The sequence below is a fragment of the Carcharodon carcharias genome, chromosome 7, assembly GCF_017639515.1.
Source record: "Carcharodon carcharias isolate sCarCar2 chromosome 7, sCarCar2.pri, whole genome shotgun sequence".
Classification (NCBI taxonomy): Eukaryota; Metazoa; Chordata; class Chondrichthyes; order Lamniformes; family Lamnidae; genus Carcharodon; species Carcharodon carcharias.
This window is the reverse complement of record NC_054473.1, coordinates 162,534,898-162,551,684: the sequence shown is the minus strand read 5'-3', so window position 1 is coordinate 162,551,684 and position 16,787 is coordinate 162,534,898. Positions and strand designations below refer to the sequence as shown.

At 44.0% G+C, this 16,787-nt stretch overlaps 1 protein-coding gene across 1 annotated transcript in view; it reads left to right on the top strand.

Moving 5' to 3' along the window:
* Positions 1–16,787, top strand: part of LOC121280070 (polyamine-modulated factor 1-binding protein 1) — a 189,415-nt gene that overhangs the window by 125,215 nt on the left and 47,413 nt on the right. Inside the window, exons 8-9 of the mRNA XM_041191699.1 lie at positions 2,682–2,871; positions 13,970–14,123. Coding sequence (XP_041047633.1) covers positions 2,682–2,871; positions 13,970–14,123 — 344 coding nt within the window. The remainder of the gene's footprint in view (positions 1–2,681; positions 2,872–13,969; positions 14,124–16,787) is intronic.

The following is a 16,787-nucleotide window of genomic DNA, read 5'->3' as shown; positions in this document are numbered from 1 at the left end:
GAATTTAAAAAAGGTATTAGCAGCTGTGAATTCTCTCTCTTTAACTTTCATTTTCTTTACATTAAAGTTAATTTTACTAATTTGGCTACACAAGTAAAGCATATGATTACTTTTAAGACACATGCAAGGACTGATGTTAAAGGTATGCAAAATTACAAAGAAGAATCAATAGCCTACAAGAGAGGTGCTCCACATTTTCCGTATGTTTCAGTTCTGTTACATATTTTGTCCTCCTAACGATTTTTCCCTCTGGGTCACGTCTTCTCCCCAGCTGTCCAAAGACACTGTTTTATCATTCCTTCCCCCCCCCCCCCCCCCCCCTCCACCAAAAAGAGGAGTGGGAATGGAGTAAATGGGGAATTTTTCAGCTTCTACATACCTTTTGATTAAATTTTTGATCCGTTCAACACAGATTTATGGACCAGGCAAGTTCAGTAACCGTCTGTTGTAATGCCTCCTTAGAGAGAAGAGGATGGAGGAAAACCACATTATTGTAGTGAAACAGCAGTAACTGACACCCCCTGTTGGTGGTTTATTGTGTTCACCACAATGTGCACTACATAACCTGTTCCTGATCATTTTACAAAAGTGGTATTAACTCCTTTGAAAATACCTCAATCCTGCTGACCCATACAAAAACTAATGTTTGCATTTGGGCAAGCATGGTGAGCAGCACTGCTGAATGTTTTTCTTTTGTTATATGAATACAGCATTAAAACTACCTATATTAACAAAAGTAAAGTAACACCTTTTGGAGTTTAACAATGGTGTCCAATATGCTGCTGCTGCAAGCAGTTGTAAATTATTTTTAATTGATTCTTGTTTGCTAGTGTGTTGAACATGTAATTTGCAGCTATCAGTAACCTTAACTTAACCCAAAATGAGGCCAAAAATCATTGTGCAAAAGCACTGCATGATTGAAGAGTTAGATCTTCTAGGTCTAGTGTTTTAGAATACATAGCCTATACATTTGTTGTATTGCTAGCTGGCCCAATTTCCCAATCATGCAGCATTTTTCATAACAGAGTTCTTGTCTCCTTTTCCATTTTTTAGTCAGTTTACAATTCTGGTAAGGTATAGTGCACTAATGACATGTAGAGGAGAAAGAAAGCTTGCACCTTATCAGGTAACCAGGATGTCTCAAAGTACTTCACAACCAATGAATGACTTTTGAAATACAATCACTGATGTTATGTAGGCAAACCTGTAGCCAGCTTGAATACAGCAAGATTCCACAACTAGCAAACATGATAGGTGTTAAAATAGTGGTATCAAAATATTTATTAATAATGGTTTGAACATATTAATGTTATGCTACCTTTGGTAGGAAAATACAATTAAAACTTAAAACACATATTTACTCTAGTACAACAATTGTACTTCTCAGAATCATTATGATAGATTTTTCTCACATCATCAATGCAGCCCAACATACCACATTGACAACTTAACCTATGTTATTCAGCGACAATACCAGCTGTGCAATATTATGTCACATCAGTGTTGAGCTAGATCTACATTTAAATGTTTAAGCCAATATACAGTGACCAGGTTTTGCAGTCAGTGTTGAAGGAATGGCATTCGTCACTCCCCTTGTTTTCAAAGGTTTTTGCAGGCTTTTAGAGCACAGACATACTGTAATCTGACATGTGATCTAATGTGATGCCCCCCTACAATGGCTTTGTGGCATCTGTTAGCAAGGCTCTTCAACCAATCAGAGCCAGAAATGTTGCTCGGCAGCAATTATCACTCATCATGGCATTAAAAAGTTACTCACTCCTAAATGTACTAACTCTAGCTTTGTCTACTGTTTTTCTTGTGGAACTTGTGGGCAAATACCTCAAATTCATGCCATTGCATTCATTTCAATGCCAAGTCATTTGGGGAGAACTGCAACAACATAAATGTGGAGGAGTTAGGGTATCTCTGGTAGCATCTTCCAGATTTCTGCATCTAACTGCACAAGTGCGGATGTCAGAAGTTGCTGTCCAATTTTATCCCTCCCCCCACCCATAGCAGTGAGTGCCATTAACCTCACCATTATTCTTGTCACAAAATCCAGCCCAATATGTTAAAAAACAATGACTTAGGTATGAAAAATTGCTTGGTGTGTCTCCTTCTTGCATTAAGATCCAGTTATATACAATATTCATTTAACATAATCCAATTTAGTATGGATCATTTAGTACAGGACACAGCCACAGTCCTATGACCTTAAAACAAACTAGAGTTTTTTTTAAAAGGCATGTGAAGCTCTTTATCCTTTTCTAAAACTTATGATATACAAAAATGTAAAATGAACAAATATCATTTAAGTTTGTCTATTTAATGGATTAATTAAAACAGTATGAATCATTTTATTAAACTAACATTTGATTACTTTTGTGCCAGTAAATGGGAAATAGATTTAAAAGACAAAATAACAGACAAAATCCAAGTTTCCCAATTAATCCATTAAATAAACAAACTTAAATGATATTTGTTCATTTTACATTTTTGTATATCATGTGTTAAAAAAAGGATAAAGAGCTTCACATGTCTTTAAAAAAAAGCTCTAGTTTGTTTTAAGGTCCTAGGACTGTGGCTGTGTCCTGTACTAAATTTACTGCATGGCATACCCTTGAAGCATTGACAAGATTATGAACCTGCATTAGTGTGTGATTATTTTTCTTTCTTCACAGTACAGGAGCTGGCACACCATGAGGAGAAACTTTTACTGATGGGGAGTAGCCTGCAAACCACACAGAATCAGCTCAGTGATCGCATCGCAGAGATTGTGCGGCATGAACAGGCAAATCGTAAACTACAATCAGAGCTTAAAACACTGAAAGAACAGACAATTAACAACAAAGAAGAGATGGATGATTATAGGTGAACTATTTAATATTTTATTGACCAGAAAACAGGTTACTGCTAATTTTGCCACATTGTAATATTTTAGTTAAATTGACTTGGATACAAAATTTCAGTTAAAGTTGACAGTAAATTTATGGTCAAATTAACATATATATCACAAACTGCTAACATAAACAAACTTTATCCAGTTCAAATTTTCTCCTCACATGTTCAGGACTGGTAAAGCAGCTAAACTGACAATAAGTAACTTTCTCACTCAACTATATAATGAATTTTAACAAGTCTTACAGCTGCACATACTTCCTGTTAATTTTTGTCATTATAAGTTCCTGTATCAATATTTGTAATAGAAATGTCTGTCACCTTGCAAGTTCTAATTACATCCTCCCACTAATTGTGGCATTGCAGGAGCTCAGTTTTGCATCTCCCACCTACTCAGCCTGTATTGCAGATAAACATCCCTGCTTCAGCCAAGTCAACTTTCCTGCTCCCCAAATTGCTGTGTATTTTGCTTTTTAACTATAAATAATAGTATACATATAAATTATTCTATAAAAATAAGAATGTATATGACTTTAAAATGGCATGAGATTTATATATGTGGCCCATGATCCAATTATCCCCACCCTCTAACTTTGTTTCACTTGAAGTCTGCACTTGCTGTTCACTACCTGTGTGCAATATCATGAGCAATTGACTGGTACAAAACAAAATCCCGACATAAGCAATTCTTCACAAGGTCCCAGTTTATTCTGACTTCCATATAAAAGGAATCCAGATTATGGTCATGAAATTCTTGAGTGTTCTTCTGGTTTCCTGCCATAATCTCAGCATGACATCGGCAGAAACCTCAGGGAAACATTAACAACTACTTTAAATGTTTTTGCCATTCTTCTGAGGGGTTTGCCAGTCTTATGCTGGAGGCAATGGTGTAGTGGTATTGTTGCTGGACTAGTAATCCAGGGTAACGCTCTGGGGACCTGGGTTCGAATCCTGCAGATGCTGGAATTTGAATACAATAAAAATCTGGAATTATAAGTCTAATGATGACCATGAAACCATTGTCGATTGTTGTAAAAACCCATCTGGTTCACGAATGCCCTTTGGGGAAGGAAATCTCATCCTTACCTGGTCTGGCCTACATGTGACACCAGACCCACAGCAATGTGGCTGACTCTTAAGTAAATGTCCTCTGAAATGGCCTAGCAAGCCACTCAGTTGTATCAAACCGCTACAAGGTCACAAAAAAGGAATGAAACTGAACAGACCACCCGGCATTGACCTTGGCACCAGAAATGACAACGGTAATGGCAGCCCTGTCGACCCTGCAAAATCCTCTTTTCAAATGTCGGGGGCAACTGCTTGACATAATCATCCTCACAGAATCATACCTTACGAATAATGTCCCAGATTCAACCATCACCATCCCTGAGTATGTCCTGTCCCACCTGCAGAGGTGGCGGCACAGTGGTATACAGTTGGGAGGGAGTTGTCCTGGGAGTCCTCAACATCGACTCCGGATCCCATGATGTCTCGTAACATCAGGTCAAAAGTGGGCAAGGAAATCTCATGCTGGTTACCACGTACAGCCCTCCCTCAGCTGATGAATCAGTGCTCCTCCATGTTCAACATCACTTGGAGGAAGCACTGAGGGTGGCAAGAGCACAGAATGTACTCTGGATGGGGGACTTCAATGTCCACCACCAAGAGTGGCTCAATAGCACAACTACTGACCGAGCTGGCCGAGTCCTAAATGACATAGCTGCTAGCATGGATCTGCGGCAGGTTGTGAGGGAATCAACTAGAGGGAAAAACATACTTGACCTCATCCTCACCAACCTGCCTGCCGCAGATGCATTTGTCCATGACAGTATCGGTAGGAGTGACCACAGCACAGTCATTGTGAAGACGAAGTCCCACCTTCACATTGAGGATACCCTCCATCGTGTTGTGTGGCACTACCACCATGCTAAATGGGATAGATTTCGAACAGATCTAGCAACTCAAGACTGGGCATCCATGAGGCGCTGTGGGTCATCGGCAGCAGCAGAATTGTGCTCAACCACAATCTGTAACCTCATGGCCCGGCATATCCCCCATTCTACCATTACCATCAAGCCAGGGAATCAACCTGGTTCAAAGAAGAGTGCAGGGGGGCAGGAGTGCCAGGAACAGCACCGGGCATAACTAAAAATGAGGTGTCAACCTGGTGAAGCTATAACACAGGATTATTTGCGTGCTGAACAGCATAAGCAACAAGTGATAGACAGAGCTAAGTGACGAATCAAACCTAAGCTCTGCAGTCCTTCAACATCCAGTCATGAATGATGGTGGACAATTAAACAACTCACTGGAGGAGGAGGCTCCACAAATATCCCCATCCTAAATGGTGGAGGAGCCCAGCACAGCAGTGCAACAGATAAGGCTAAAGCATTCGCAACGATCTTCAGCCAGAAGCGCCAAGTGGATGATCCACCTCAGCTGCCTGGATGAGTGCAGCTCCCACAACACTGAAGAAGCTGGACACCGCCCAGGACAAAGCAATCTGATTGACTGGCACCACATCCACAAACATTCATTCCCTCCACCAGTGATGCACAGTAGCAGCAGTGTGTACCATCTACAAGATGCTTTGCAGGAATTCACCAAGGCTCCTTAGACAGCATCTTCCAAACCCATAACCACTACTATCCAGAAGGACAAGGTCAGCAGATAAATGGGAACATCACCACCTGGAAGTTCCACTCCAAGTCACTCAGCATCCTGACTTGGAAATATATCACCATTCCTTCGCTGTCGCTTGGTCAAAATCCTGGAACTTCCTTCCTAACAGCACTGTGGGTGTACCTACACCACATGGTCTTCAGCGGTTCATGAAGACAGCTCACCACCACCTTCTCAAGGGCAGCTAGGGATGGGCAATAAATGTTGGCCCAACCAGTGAAGCCCACATGAATGAGCTTCCATTCCATGAATGAATAAAAAAATCCTTTGCTATTCTTCCAAACATGCATATTTTGTATGTTTATGTAAGTATGCTGTTAAATGTTTCCAACTTGTCAAAAATTCTGTAAGTTAATTATTTACATTGGGGAGAATTTTAATTTTGAAAGAAACTGACCTAACTGGGTCAGCTGAAGTCCTTGACTGAGACCTCAGTCATGAACTGTAAATGCAGATCTTAAGAATATTCCTTACAACATTCACAACAAACTGAATTTCAATAATTGACCACAATCTGCCCAATAACTAACCAGATAAAATCTTTTTCCTTTTAGACTTGGGATTGTTTACTGGAACAGCTTTGTATTTTAAAGAGTGTGCAGCTGTTCACTATCAGATTCTTGACCAAATCATTTGTTTCTAAACCTCAAACAGCAAATACATGATATTTAAAATACACTGAATAAACATCAAATGAAAATAATATGCACTTAAACAAATTGGAACAAATTTGATAAATTAAAATCGCCAAACTTAGGCCACATCATATTCAGATACAATGGCCTTTAATTTCATTCTACCATTACAAATTGTGGTTGGCATCCCAATAAAATGGTGGAGATTTGCATTTAATCTATGACAATCTTGTAGGGTTATGCAGCTGATTTCCAGTGTTCTTTGGGCAAAGGAGTTATGGAGCTGATAGTCAATAGTCCTGCCAGGAGGCCCAGTCCATTTCAAGGACTAAGTCTCATTTGATACCAACAGGGAAAATATGTATTAATGTGTTGATGAGTTACAGCTGGTGTTCTCCGCTCACCCCCGATAACCTTGTTGTGTCTTCAGTTTGGGAACTTATAGTTTAGGGCAATATTACTGCATTCTAAAAAAAGCTAATAGAAGCCCAATATGACCTAATGAGATTGGGCACGTTAATACACAATGTATTTTACATGAAATTTTGGATGTTTTGCACTGTGGATATTATTCTTGGTAGCTGCTAAAGAGAACCTTCAGATGATATTATAACTGCAAAATCCTTGCTTGTAACTAATTAATGAAGGCTATTTAGAAAAACTCCACTTGATGTGCTGCTTTATTTTTTGGGACCAGAAATAGCAGGAGGACACTTGGTTTTGAAAACGTTCTTTGTAATCCAATGTTTGCAGATTTCCTTTTATTTGTATGAAATCACATGAGCTAACCTATCAAACAAAATCATTTCATTTAAAAGTTTTATTGTCTTTTATTTAAATAATCCATATTTAAATCTTCTATTTGACTAACAGCAAATGGTATAACTTGAACCATTTTAATTAAAGCCTTTTAATAATTTGGAATATTTGAGCCATAAAATAGTAAGTATTCATTTCTTTGGATTGTCAGAAAAGCAAGCCGATATCATTGCTGCATTGCTTTCCTATCATCATTTAAAGAAAAGGTTGTCTGCGGAGTCAGCGAACTGAAGTGTTAACTACATGATATGCCAATAGGTATTAGGTAGGATTAGTAATTAAGTGATGGGATGAAGAATAAACTGGACATTTGTCAAACCTGAAATAATTCCTTAAGTATCTTCTGCCACAAACCTGGCAAACATAATTGCTAGTATATTGATTGGGCTTTATGCTGGTCTGGTGGCATGGGTGGAGGAGAAAGGCACTGGGAGTCAGCATTATTGATTAACCATTATAGGAGTTAGTGGTTTGTGATGTCTGTTTGTTGTTAAGACTTTTCTCAGTGAGAAATATTTCTTTTGACAGAATGAATGAGTAAATATAGCGCAGCACGAAAAATGGCTCGTGATTTCACGCATTATTACAGATAGGCCATTTTATCCATTATATTGAACACTTCAGTAGGAATACATTTGTAACACTAAATTACAACAGAATTATCCCATAGATTTTCAGATCAATGTTTCTCATCATTGTAGACAGCAAGGCCGAAATACATTAGCTATTGTTTGGAATAGACTGTTTTAAGGAAAAATAAAATACGAAATGAGACTAGTATCATCCTACATCATAGAATGGTGGACAGTCACATGGGGTAGATTGGCCTTTCATATAGTTTTCATATTATCCTAGGGCCAGAGGCTGCTAGTGGAAAACAAATACCCGAGGAGAGACTGCCAGTTCCGGGCTGCCTCAATATTAGATAACCAAGCTCAACTCCAAATCTAGAAAACAGGTACATTGGACTAGAGATGTTCCTTCTGTGGGTTGGGAGGGAGGCACCTGATATGGCAACCTAGAAGAGCTTAGAGAAGCCTGGAGGAGTCCTGCTGGTCCCACAAAACTGAAGCAGCACTTCAAGTAGGTTTTTTTTAATTACCCTCATTAATTAGTCACAAGGAAAGATTTTGAAGTTACAATATAATCTGAAGGTTCTCTTTAATGCATATTTGCCGTTTGGCAGCTACCTAGTTACATTGAACACCTCTAATATACCCAAATTCTTGCAAATTCATAAGCCAAAGGCACCAACAAAGGGATGTCTGAAATGACAACAACTTGTAAATTTGTTTTGCCAAAGTACTTGCAGTGATTGATCTCACTTCTTGAGGAAAATGTTTTCAGATGTTATCAGGGACGTGAATTTGGTGGAATGCCTCACTGGTGCATTATATTTTCCTAGCCTTCCCAAATCAGCCTGTCAATTAGGAGATAAACAGAGGAATATCTAGACCTAGGTCTCAATGAGCAGACATTGCCACAGAAAACAAGATGGTGCACATTAGGATCACACTCAAATTCCATGAGTAAAAGAAATGCCTCTCTCAAGAATCCTGGGGGCTGGGGATGTATCACATTTGTTTTATTCTTTCACGGGATGTTGATGTCGATGGCTAGACTAGCATTTATTGCCCATCCCTAACTGCCCTTGAGAAGGTGGTGGTAGACATAAATGTGGGACATGTTAAGGTGGATTTTCCAATGAACATCAACCTCTTATTTATTTTTATGAGTCTCCACTTAGTTGTTGGAGCTGTTGTCTGTCAGATGAGACTTTAAGCCAAGTCTGCCTTCTCTGGTCAATGTAAACGATCACATGACACACTTCAAAGAAGAGCAAGGAAGTTCTCCCACTGTCCTGATCGTACATATTGTTCAACCAATGGTGCTCCACTCCACTCCAATGAATAATCAGTTAAAATAATGTTCAGTTTTTACTATCCAAGAAGTTTCAGGCATGCTTCCTCCATAGTTTTAAATTGATGCATGTTCATGCTGCATTAAGGCCAGTCCAGCATTAAATACAATACTTTTGCTTTAACAGGATTTCTGTTATTCCCACCCTAACCCTTCAAGAAACTTTTTGGCTTCCACGCATAAGTAGGCACTTGCTAATGGACCATGGGCTGAACCTTGCGTGCCCTCGACGGTTGTGTTTCTTGCGAGGGGTGGGGCATGTAAAAGAGGGCAGATGCCCACACTGCCACCTTCCCACCCACCCTGATTTCGCCACCCAAATTCAGGCGGGGCAGGCGGGCACCGAAATCGGCAGCCCCTCTGTCATATTTAAATGTGTATTGAAGGGTCACTAAGGCTTGTTGTCAAGAAAATTGACCCTAATAATACGCTGCCCATGCCTTAAAATGTTTGGTGTGGGCAGCCAGGCAGGAGTAGGAAACCCAATGTTTAAACTTCCCTGTTTAAAAGCAGGGAAAGAAGGGGAGTTTGCTCTGCAGGGGCTGCCCTTTCCTGATCATAGAGTGCCCCCCACCCTTAGATTGAACCAACCCCTTCTTTACTAGATGCTACCTCCCTTAAATCCACACCTTCCCCCCCACCCACTCCCTAACCTACCCTAACCCTCCTGGCCTAAGATCCTGGACTTACCTGCTCTGGGGATCCATGGGCCTTGATCTTCTTTTCCTTCTACAGTCCTGGCAGCAGCCACTGATGCCTTCCTGGCGTTGCCGGGACTGATGGAGCCGTCTGCCAATTGGATTGGCCGGCAGCAGCTCCAGAAGGTGGGACATCCACCCTAATGAGGGGCAGATCAGCATGGGGAATATGGGCTCCACACCAGCATTGCTCCCAGTGGGGGAGGGGGGGTGTCGCAGGGCAGGGTGGTGTGTGCCGTCTACCCCACCATATTATTCAGCCCCATGTGTTTATGTCCCACCCAACATTATTTAAATTTAGGGCAGAGTCAGGCCTTTTCTCTGCATGCATATTGTTTTGCCTGCTCCCACAAAAGACACAGGAAACTAAGTAGTTAGGAAAGTGTGGTAACTGCCTGTATCATCCTTCCCTCCTGTCAATCACGGATCTTGTGACGTACTTCAGCGGTTTTGACCAGTGAGCTCTTAGTGCGGGAAATCCAAGGGGGTGGAGTCTTTCGGACGAGGGATCAGGTCTAGGTGCAAGCTCTGCTAGATGTCTCCATAATAAAGTTTTACTGTTTCTTTACAAAACCTGTCTGCTCTATTAAGTCAGCACATTTGGTGATGAGGGTAAAATCAATTTCGACTGTGCACCTCGCCCTGTTACTGTGGGTAAATCATTTTAAAAACTACTCACCAGCCATCCTGCTGTTTGGAAGAATCAATCCATATGATGCTAATATTGAAGATTGGAGCCAGTGTGTTGAGCGCCTTGGATTTTACTTTGTAGCAAATGAAATAACCACCGAAGAAAAGCGGAAAGCAACCCTCTTAAGTAAGTGCGGCAGTAAAACATACAATCTGACAATCTGATTCGCAATCTGACTGTCCCGAGTGCACCCAATTCCAAGTCAGATAGTGAGGAAGTGGACTGAGTAAAAGCATACTTCCAGCCAAAGCCATGCATCATAAAGCAACGCTTTAAATTTAACTCAAGAGTTTGTGCCCTGGGAGAGTCCATCGCAACCTATGTGGTGAACCTCAAACAGTTAATGGAATACTGCATTTGGGGACGCATTAAACGATATGCTCCGGGACAGACTGGTATGTGGAATCAAGGGCGACGCCATATAGTACCGCTTGCTTGCCAAAATCGATACCGACTTTAGGTGTTCCCTTGAAATCTTCCTTGCTGTGGAAAGCACTGCAAAAGACTCACAGGCTTTGCAACACAAGGATAATAGCGCTGTACTTCATGTGGGGCAGGAACTTGCTGCCGAGCATGGCGAGAAAACCAGACCTATAGAACTAAAGCGCAATTCAGGGTGAGGGGGGTCCTCGGTGATGACGATGACGGGGGTGAGGCTCTCCCACTGGCTAGACAAAGTAGGCACACTTGGAAGGCCCTCATAGCTGCCAGATTTGTGGAGGATAATGTCAACATGCCGTGAGGTGTCCCCATATATTCTCACATCGCAGCTGTGAACGTTTGACTTCAGTGTGGCCGCGCCAATACTTTCTGTGAGAATGCTCCTGTCATGGAGGTGCAGTGGAGGCCCTAATAGTCACTCGATTGCAGGAGGATGATGACCACATGCAGTCAGGACATTCCATAGATCTTCACATAGCCTCTGAGAATGTCTCGCTGAGGGCAGCTCGCTTGCGCTCCATGACCAGGGCCATCTCAGAAACACAGCCATGAAACCTTACAAACATCTGATGCTGTGTCTGCCTTCAGCACCTCAGCCCTTCAGGAGCTGGTGCACAGCATCACTGGTCGCAGATGCTGGTGTGATGGAGGCCAGCCCCACCTTAAAGCTGCTGAGAGCACACAGAGTATGAGAGAACTCTGTGGTGCCTGCCCACTACATTCTGGCAGCAATAACCAGCACCGCTGAGATGCAGGCATCAGTAATGTTTCCAGGGAGTGTGAGGCTGGACCATCACTGTGGTCTGAAGGCGGCACAGAGCACAGGAAAAAGGCCCTGGACTGAGTCACCTGCCTTTTATCTCGTGCAGAAAGGTTTCACATCTGAGAGACAAGGACACTGTCCATCAGAAAAAGGAGCCATAGGCAGGGTGACATTCTTAGGAGTTTATTTACAATAGTGAATAGTACGTACAAGTGATCAACGCCCGTGGCCAGGCTGTGCAACTACTTTTTCCTAACTTTCCTAACCCTGCCGCTATGTCTTGGTGCTTCCCAGACATTCACAGCAGAGGTGGAGGTGGTCTACTTACTGTGACACACTGTCTGTGATGACTTTGGCAGGCGTCCTCTGGAGAGCCGAGACTTGGAAGACCCTGGCCTGCTTTCGGGGTCCTGCTGTGTGTCAACGGCACCCTCCTTGGCCTGTGGAGCTGGAGCTGCTGAGGTCACAGGAAGTTAGGATTCAGATGGGCCTGTCACTCCCAGAGTCACCTGGGTGGATGGCCCCAGAGCGTGCACCTGCTGATCCTCCTCCCTATGGATGCTCGAGGACCCCTGGCTGACTCTGTGAGCGGAAGGGGTGTGAGATTGAGCTGCCCAGCACCCCTCTCGCATACTCTCTGTTGGAGGCCAACTATGGCATCAGCGGTGGAGTTAAGCCCACGCAGCAGTGCAGGAGTGATGTCCTGGACCAAAGTCTCTATGGCGGCTGCCATCCTACTGGTGTTGACCTCAGTGTATTGGCATGCTGGCACTTTCACCTCAGCCTGAAGATGGACAGACTCCTCCATCGTGCCTCACAATCTGAGGAGTGCCGCGGACATCCTTTCCTGATGTTCCTGAGCTTGCCTTTGCAGCTCCAGCAACTGCGTCATTACCAAGTCCACGGGCTTGTCATCTGACTCAGACTCAGCAAATTTCTGGCCTCCAGCAGTCCTCCGAGTGCCAGACACCTGGGAAGTCCCTGCCGCCGCCTGCTGTGGATCAGTCAGTGCGAAGTGCTCACCAGGTTGTGGTCCCGAGACTACTGTAAAACTAGGCCCCACCAAAGTGTGTGTCTCTGCGCTGGTAGTCGGTGTGGGTAAGCGCTGTGATGGGACTTCAAGGCGGGTGCCTCCAGATTTCTCTTCAGACGTTTCTTTGGGGCTTCATCGGAGGCCCTGGGTGGTGGACTTTGTTGGCTGTTTTCCAGATATGCCTGCAGAAGCCAGGGGAGATAATCAGTGCATGGCAGTGGCCTGTGAAATAGGACATATCAGTCTGATAGATGTTGCACTGCTGGATCCTCACTTGGAAGAGCACCACCAACCTCACTGTCAGCACAGGAACAGTCCAGATCCTCACCGGCCAGCTGGATGGTTCTGTTTTCAAATTCCGTGATTTCGGGCATCCCTTCAATGGCCTGTGACCTCTCCCTCTTGTGTGCCAGCTTGTCCTGCATGAATAGAGATGGAGAGTGTGTAAGCAGGACGACTGCCAGGCCAGATGATAAATATGCCTGGCACGTGTGGGTGGTGAGTGGTCCCATGGACGGGATGAGGACAATGAGGGTGTGTGTGAGAGGGTGAATGGTGATGTCCCTTAAACCAGCAGTGCGTGAGAGACCTGTGGATGTGTGATGGGTTTGTGAGTATGTGAGTGTTGAGAAAAGTGACTTATCCTGTCAAAACAGAGATCATTCATTCTCTTGTGACATTGGGTGGCTGTCCTCTTTTGCAGGGCGTTGGCACTGATCACCACTGCCATCGCCTCCCAAACTGGATTAGTGATGTTGCTGCCCGTCCTACGGCCAGAGCGGGGATAGAGGACATCACGGCAAGTCTCCACTGCATCCAAAAGGCACTCGAGGGATGTGTCATTGACCCTGGGAGCTGCAATCATTTTGCCTTTCAGGGCCATGTCTTCTTTAAAGCAGTTGTGGACTGGAAGGACTGAGAGGTGTGCGCGCAACTAAACTTTAAATATGGTACCAGGCATGCTGAAGTGGCGAGATGATGGCGTGGCGGCTGAATGAGACCCCACCCACCATGGAAATGGCGTGTTTCCCAGGAATGTATAATGAATGCAGCAGATTTGGGACAATACGGCGTGAAAAGCCACCACATTGTTTTACCCGCCCACTACCACACTTAGTGAAAATCTGGGACGATCCCACCCACAGTGTAACTGTGGGACTGAGCTCTCAACAGTGCTATGTAATAATTGGGCACTAGTGTTAACTAATACTTATTTATAAATTATGAAAATGAAACTTTAACCTTTGCATATTGCTATCCTGGAATGTCACATATGTGACCCTGGGTGAGCATTTAAGGGATAAAATTGTGCACCTTTATGAGTAGTTTTCAACCACAGTGCCAACTGCGCCCTTAATTGGATTCATTCTTTTTTATTAATATACATAGGGTACAGATTGTGAAACTCAAAGCTGAGAATACTCAGAATAAACAGAGTCATGAAAGTGCAGTCACAGAAGGATTCAAGTATCAGCAATCAATCTGCAAGTTGGAGACAGAAGTCAACAATAACAGAGAGCAGATTAAAATGCTACAAGAGCAGGTGGGTGAACAATGGGCTGAATTTTCCTGGCACTATGGAGATCTGTGGAGATAGGATTGGATTTGGGTAGGGACCAGGAAAGTAGTGGGAAACCCCCATCAGGACAGCTACCAACACTGTCCTAATTGCGTGGTACTTACCTGGTGGAGGCTGCCATGGAAATTGGCAGCCTGGTCCACGGAGGCAGACGGGCAATGAAATCGATTAAGCCCCCAGTCAAGGCCCAATTTTCCCCAGCATAGCAACTGTTCCAGCGTCACATGGGCCCTCCCACCCCACTGTGTTAGGAAACCAGCAACACTACGGAGGTGACCTCTCACCTGGAGGTCGGCAGGCTGAATTCATTGGCAGCATCGGAAGGCCACAATGCTCACAGAGGCCCAGGAGTGGCCACAGTCACTCTTCTAGAGGGCCAAGTCACCACCCTAATCCCCTCACAATATTTTGTCAGTTTTTTCCCCACTGAAGAAGAAAGCTTCATGAGTGCCTCCATTTTGAGACACTGCCTACATCATCCTCCCAGTGGGGTTGCCTCCTGGACATTTTGCTGCGGGCACACCAATGGGGCCTCTCACTTCCCTGGTCCACCTCCCATCCTTAATTTAACAGCAAGCTGGGAGGTGACCAATTAGGAGGTCACCTCACGTAAAGTTGCACCAGTGAACTTGCTGAAGTCCGATGTCAGTACCATATGCGGGTCATGAGCTCGCAGACCTCAGGAACATATTATCGGGACCATTTATGGATCCTGAGCTTGCACTTTACCTGAAGCGGGATCCCAGCTGAGCATCTCCACATCTACCATGCAGTTAGTGACAGCAAGTGGGTTTGAAAGGCGTGAAGATGTTGAGGTGGGCGCTACTAAAATTGAAGGGTAAGATTTTAGAGTCCATTATTAAGGATGAGATTTCAGAATACTTGGAAGTGCATGGTAAAATCGGGCAAAGTCAGCATGGTTTCATCAAGGGGAGGTCATGCCTGACAAATCTGTTAGAATTCTTTGAGGAGGTAATGAGTAGGTTAGACAAAGGAGAGCCAATGGATGTTATCTATTTGGACTTCCAGAAGGCTTTTGACAAGGTGCCGCACAGGAGGCTGCTCAGTAAGATAAGAGCCCATGGTGTTAGAGGCAAGATACTAGCATGGATAGAAGATTGGCTGTCTGGCAGGAGGCAGAGAGTGGGGATAAGAGGGTCCTTCTCGGGATGGCGGCCGGTGACTAATGGAGTTCCACAGGGGTCAGTGTTGGAACCACAACTTTTCACTTTATACATTAATGATCTAGATGAAGGAACTGAGGGCATCCTGGCTGAGTTTGCAGATGATACAAAGATAGGTGGAGGGACAGGTAGTATTGAGGAGGCTGGGGAGGCTGCAGAAGGATTTGGACAGGTTAGGAGAATGGGCAAAGAAGTGGCAGATGGAATACAACGTGGGGAAGTTTGAGGTCATGCACTTTGGTAGGAAGAATAGAGGCATAGACTATGTTCTAAATGGGGAGAGAATTCAGAAATCTGGAGTGCAAAGGGACTTGGGAGTCCTTGTCCAGGATTCTCTTAAGGTTAAATTGCAGGTTGAGTCGATAGTTAGGAAGGCAAATGCAATGTTGGCATTTATTTCGAGAGGACTAGAATATAAAAACAGGGATGCGCTGCTGAGGCTTTATAAGGCTCTGGTCAGACCACATTTAGAATATTGTGAGCAATTTTGGGCCCCGTATCTCAGGAAGGTTGTGCTGGCCCTAGAGAGGGTCTAGAGGAGGTTCACTAAAATGATCCCAGGAATGAAAGGCTTAACATAGGAGGAACGTTTGAGGACTCTGGGTCTATACTCGATGGATGAGGGGGGATTTGATTGAAACTTACAGAATACTGAAAGGCCTGGATAGAGTGGACGTGGGGAAGATGTTTCCATTAGTAGGAGAGACTAGGACCCAAGGGCACAGCCTCAGAGTAAAGGGAAGACCTTTTAGAACAGAGATGAGGAGAAACTTCTTTAGCCAGAGAGTGGTGAATCTATGGAATTCATTGCCACAGAAGGCTGTGGAGGCCAGGTCATTGAGTGTATTTAAGACTGAGATAGATAGGTTCTTGATTGTTAAGGGGATCAAAGGTTACGGGGCAAAGGTGGGTGAATGGGGTTGAGAAACCTTTCAGCCATGATTGAATGGTGGAGCAGACTCAATGGGTTGAATGGCCTAATTTCTGCTCCTATGTCTTATGGTCTTATGGGCAAGCAGAAGGCACCTCAAAATGGTGGTGCCCTTGGAAGCCTGCTAAAAATTTAAAATTAAAGAAGACCAACAGTTGTTAGGACCATCAGTGTGGAGAGGAAACTGCTCCACACAAAAGGTTTTGGCCACAGCTGCAGCCTTTTCATACATGTGGTTTATTCATTGGTCAGCGAAAGGATGGCTTGTCACCTGGAAGCTTCAAGTTGCTGCCAGCCCCCAAAATCAATCAGAGGCCAGTCCATTGCTGAGAAAATGCAGGCAGGTTCTGAAAATGGCCCCTCAGTGGGGCCTTAACTGGCTGCCTGTCTTTGTGGAGCAACTTGCAAAGTCCGTGGTAGTCCATTCCTGGGAAACTCGCCCAGAGGGAGGACATTATTGGGGAGTCATCCTAATGTGCAATTTTGCCTCCAACACCAACCCCCACCTTGGCG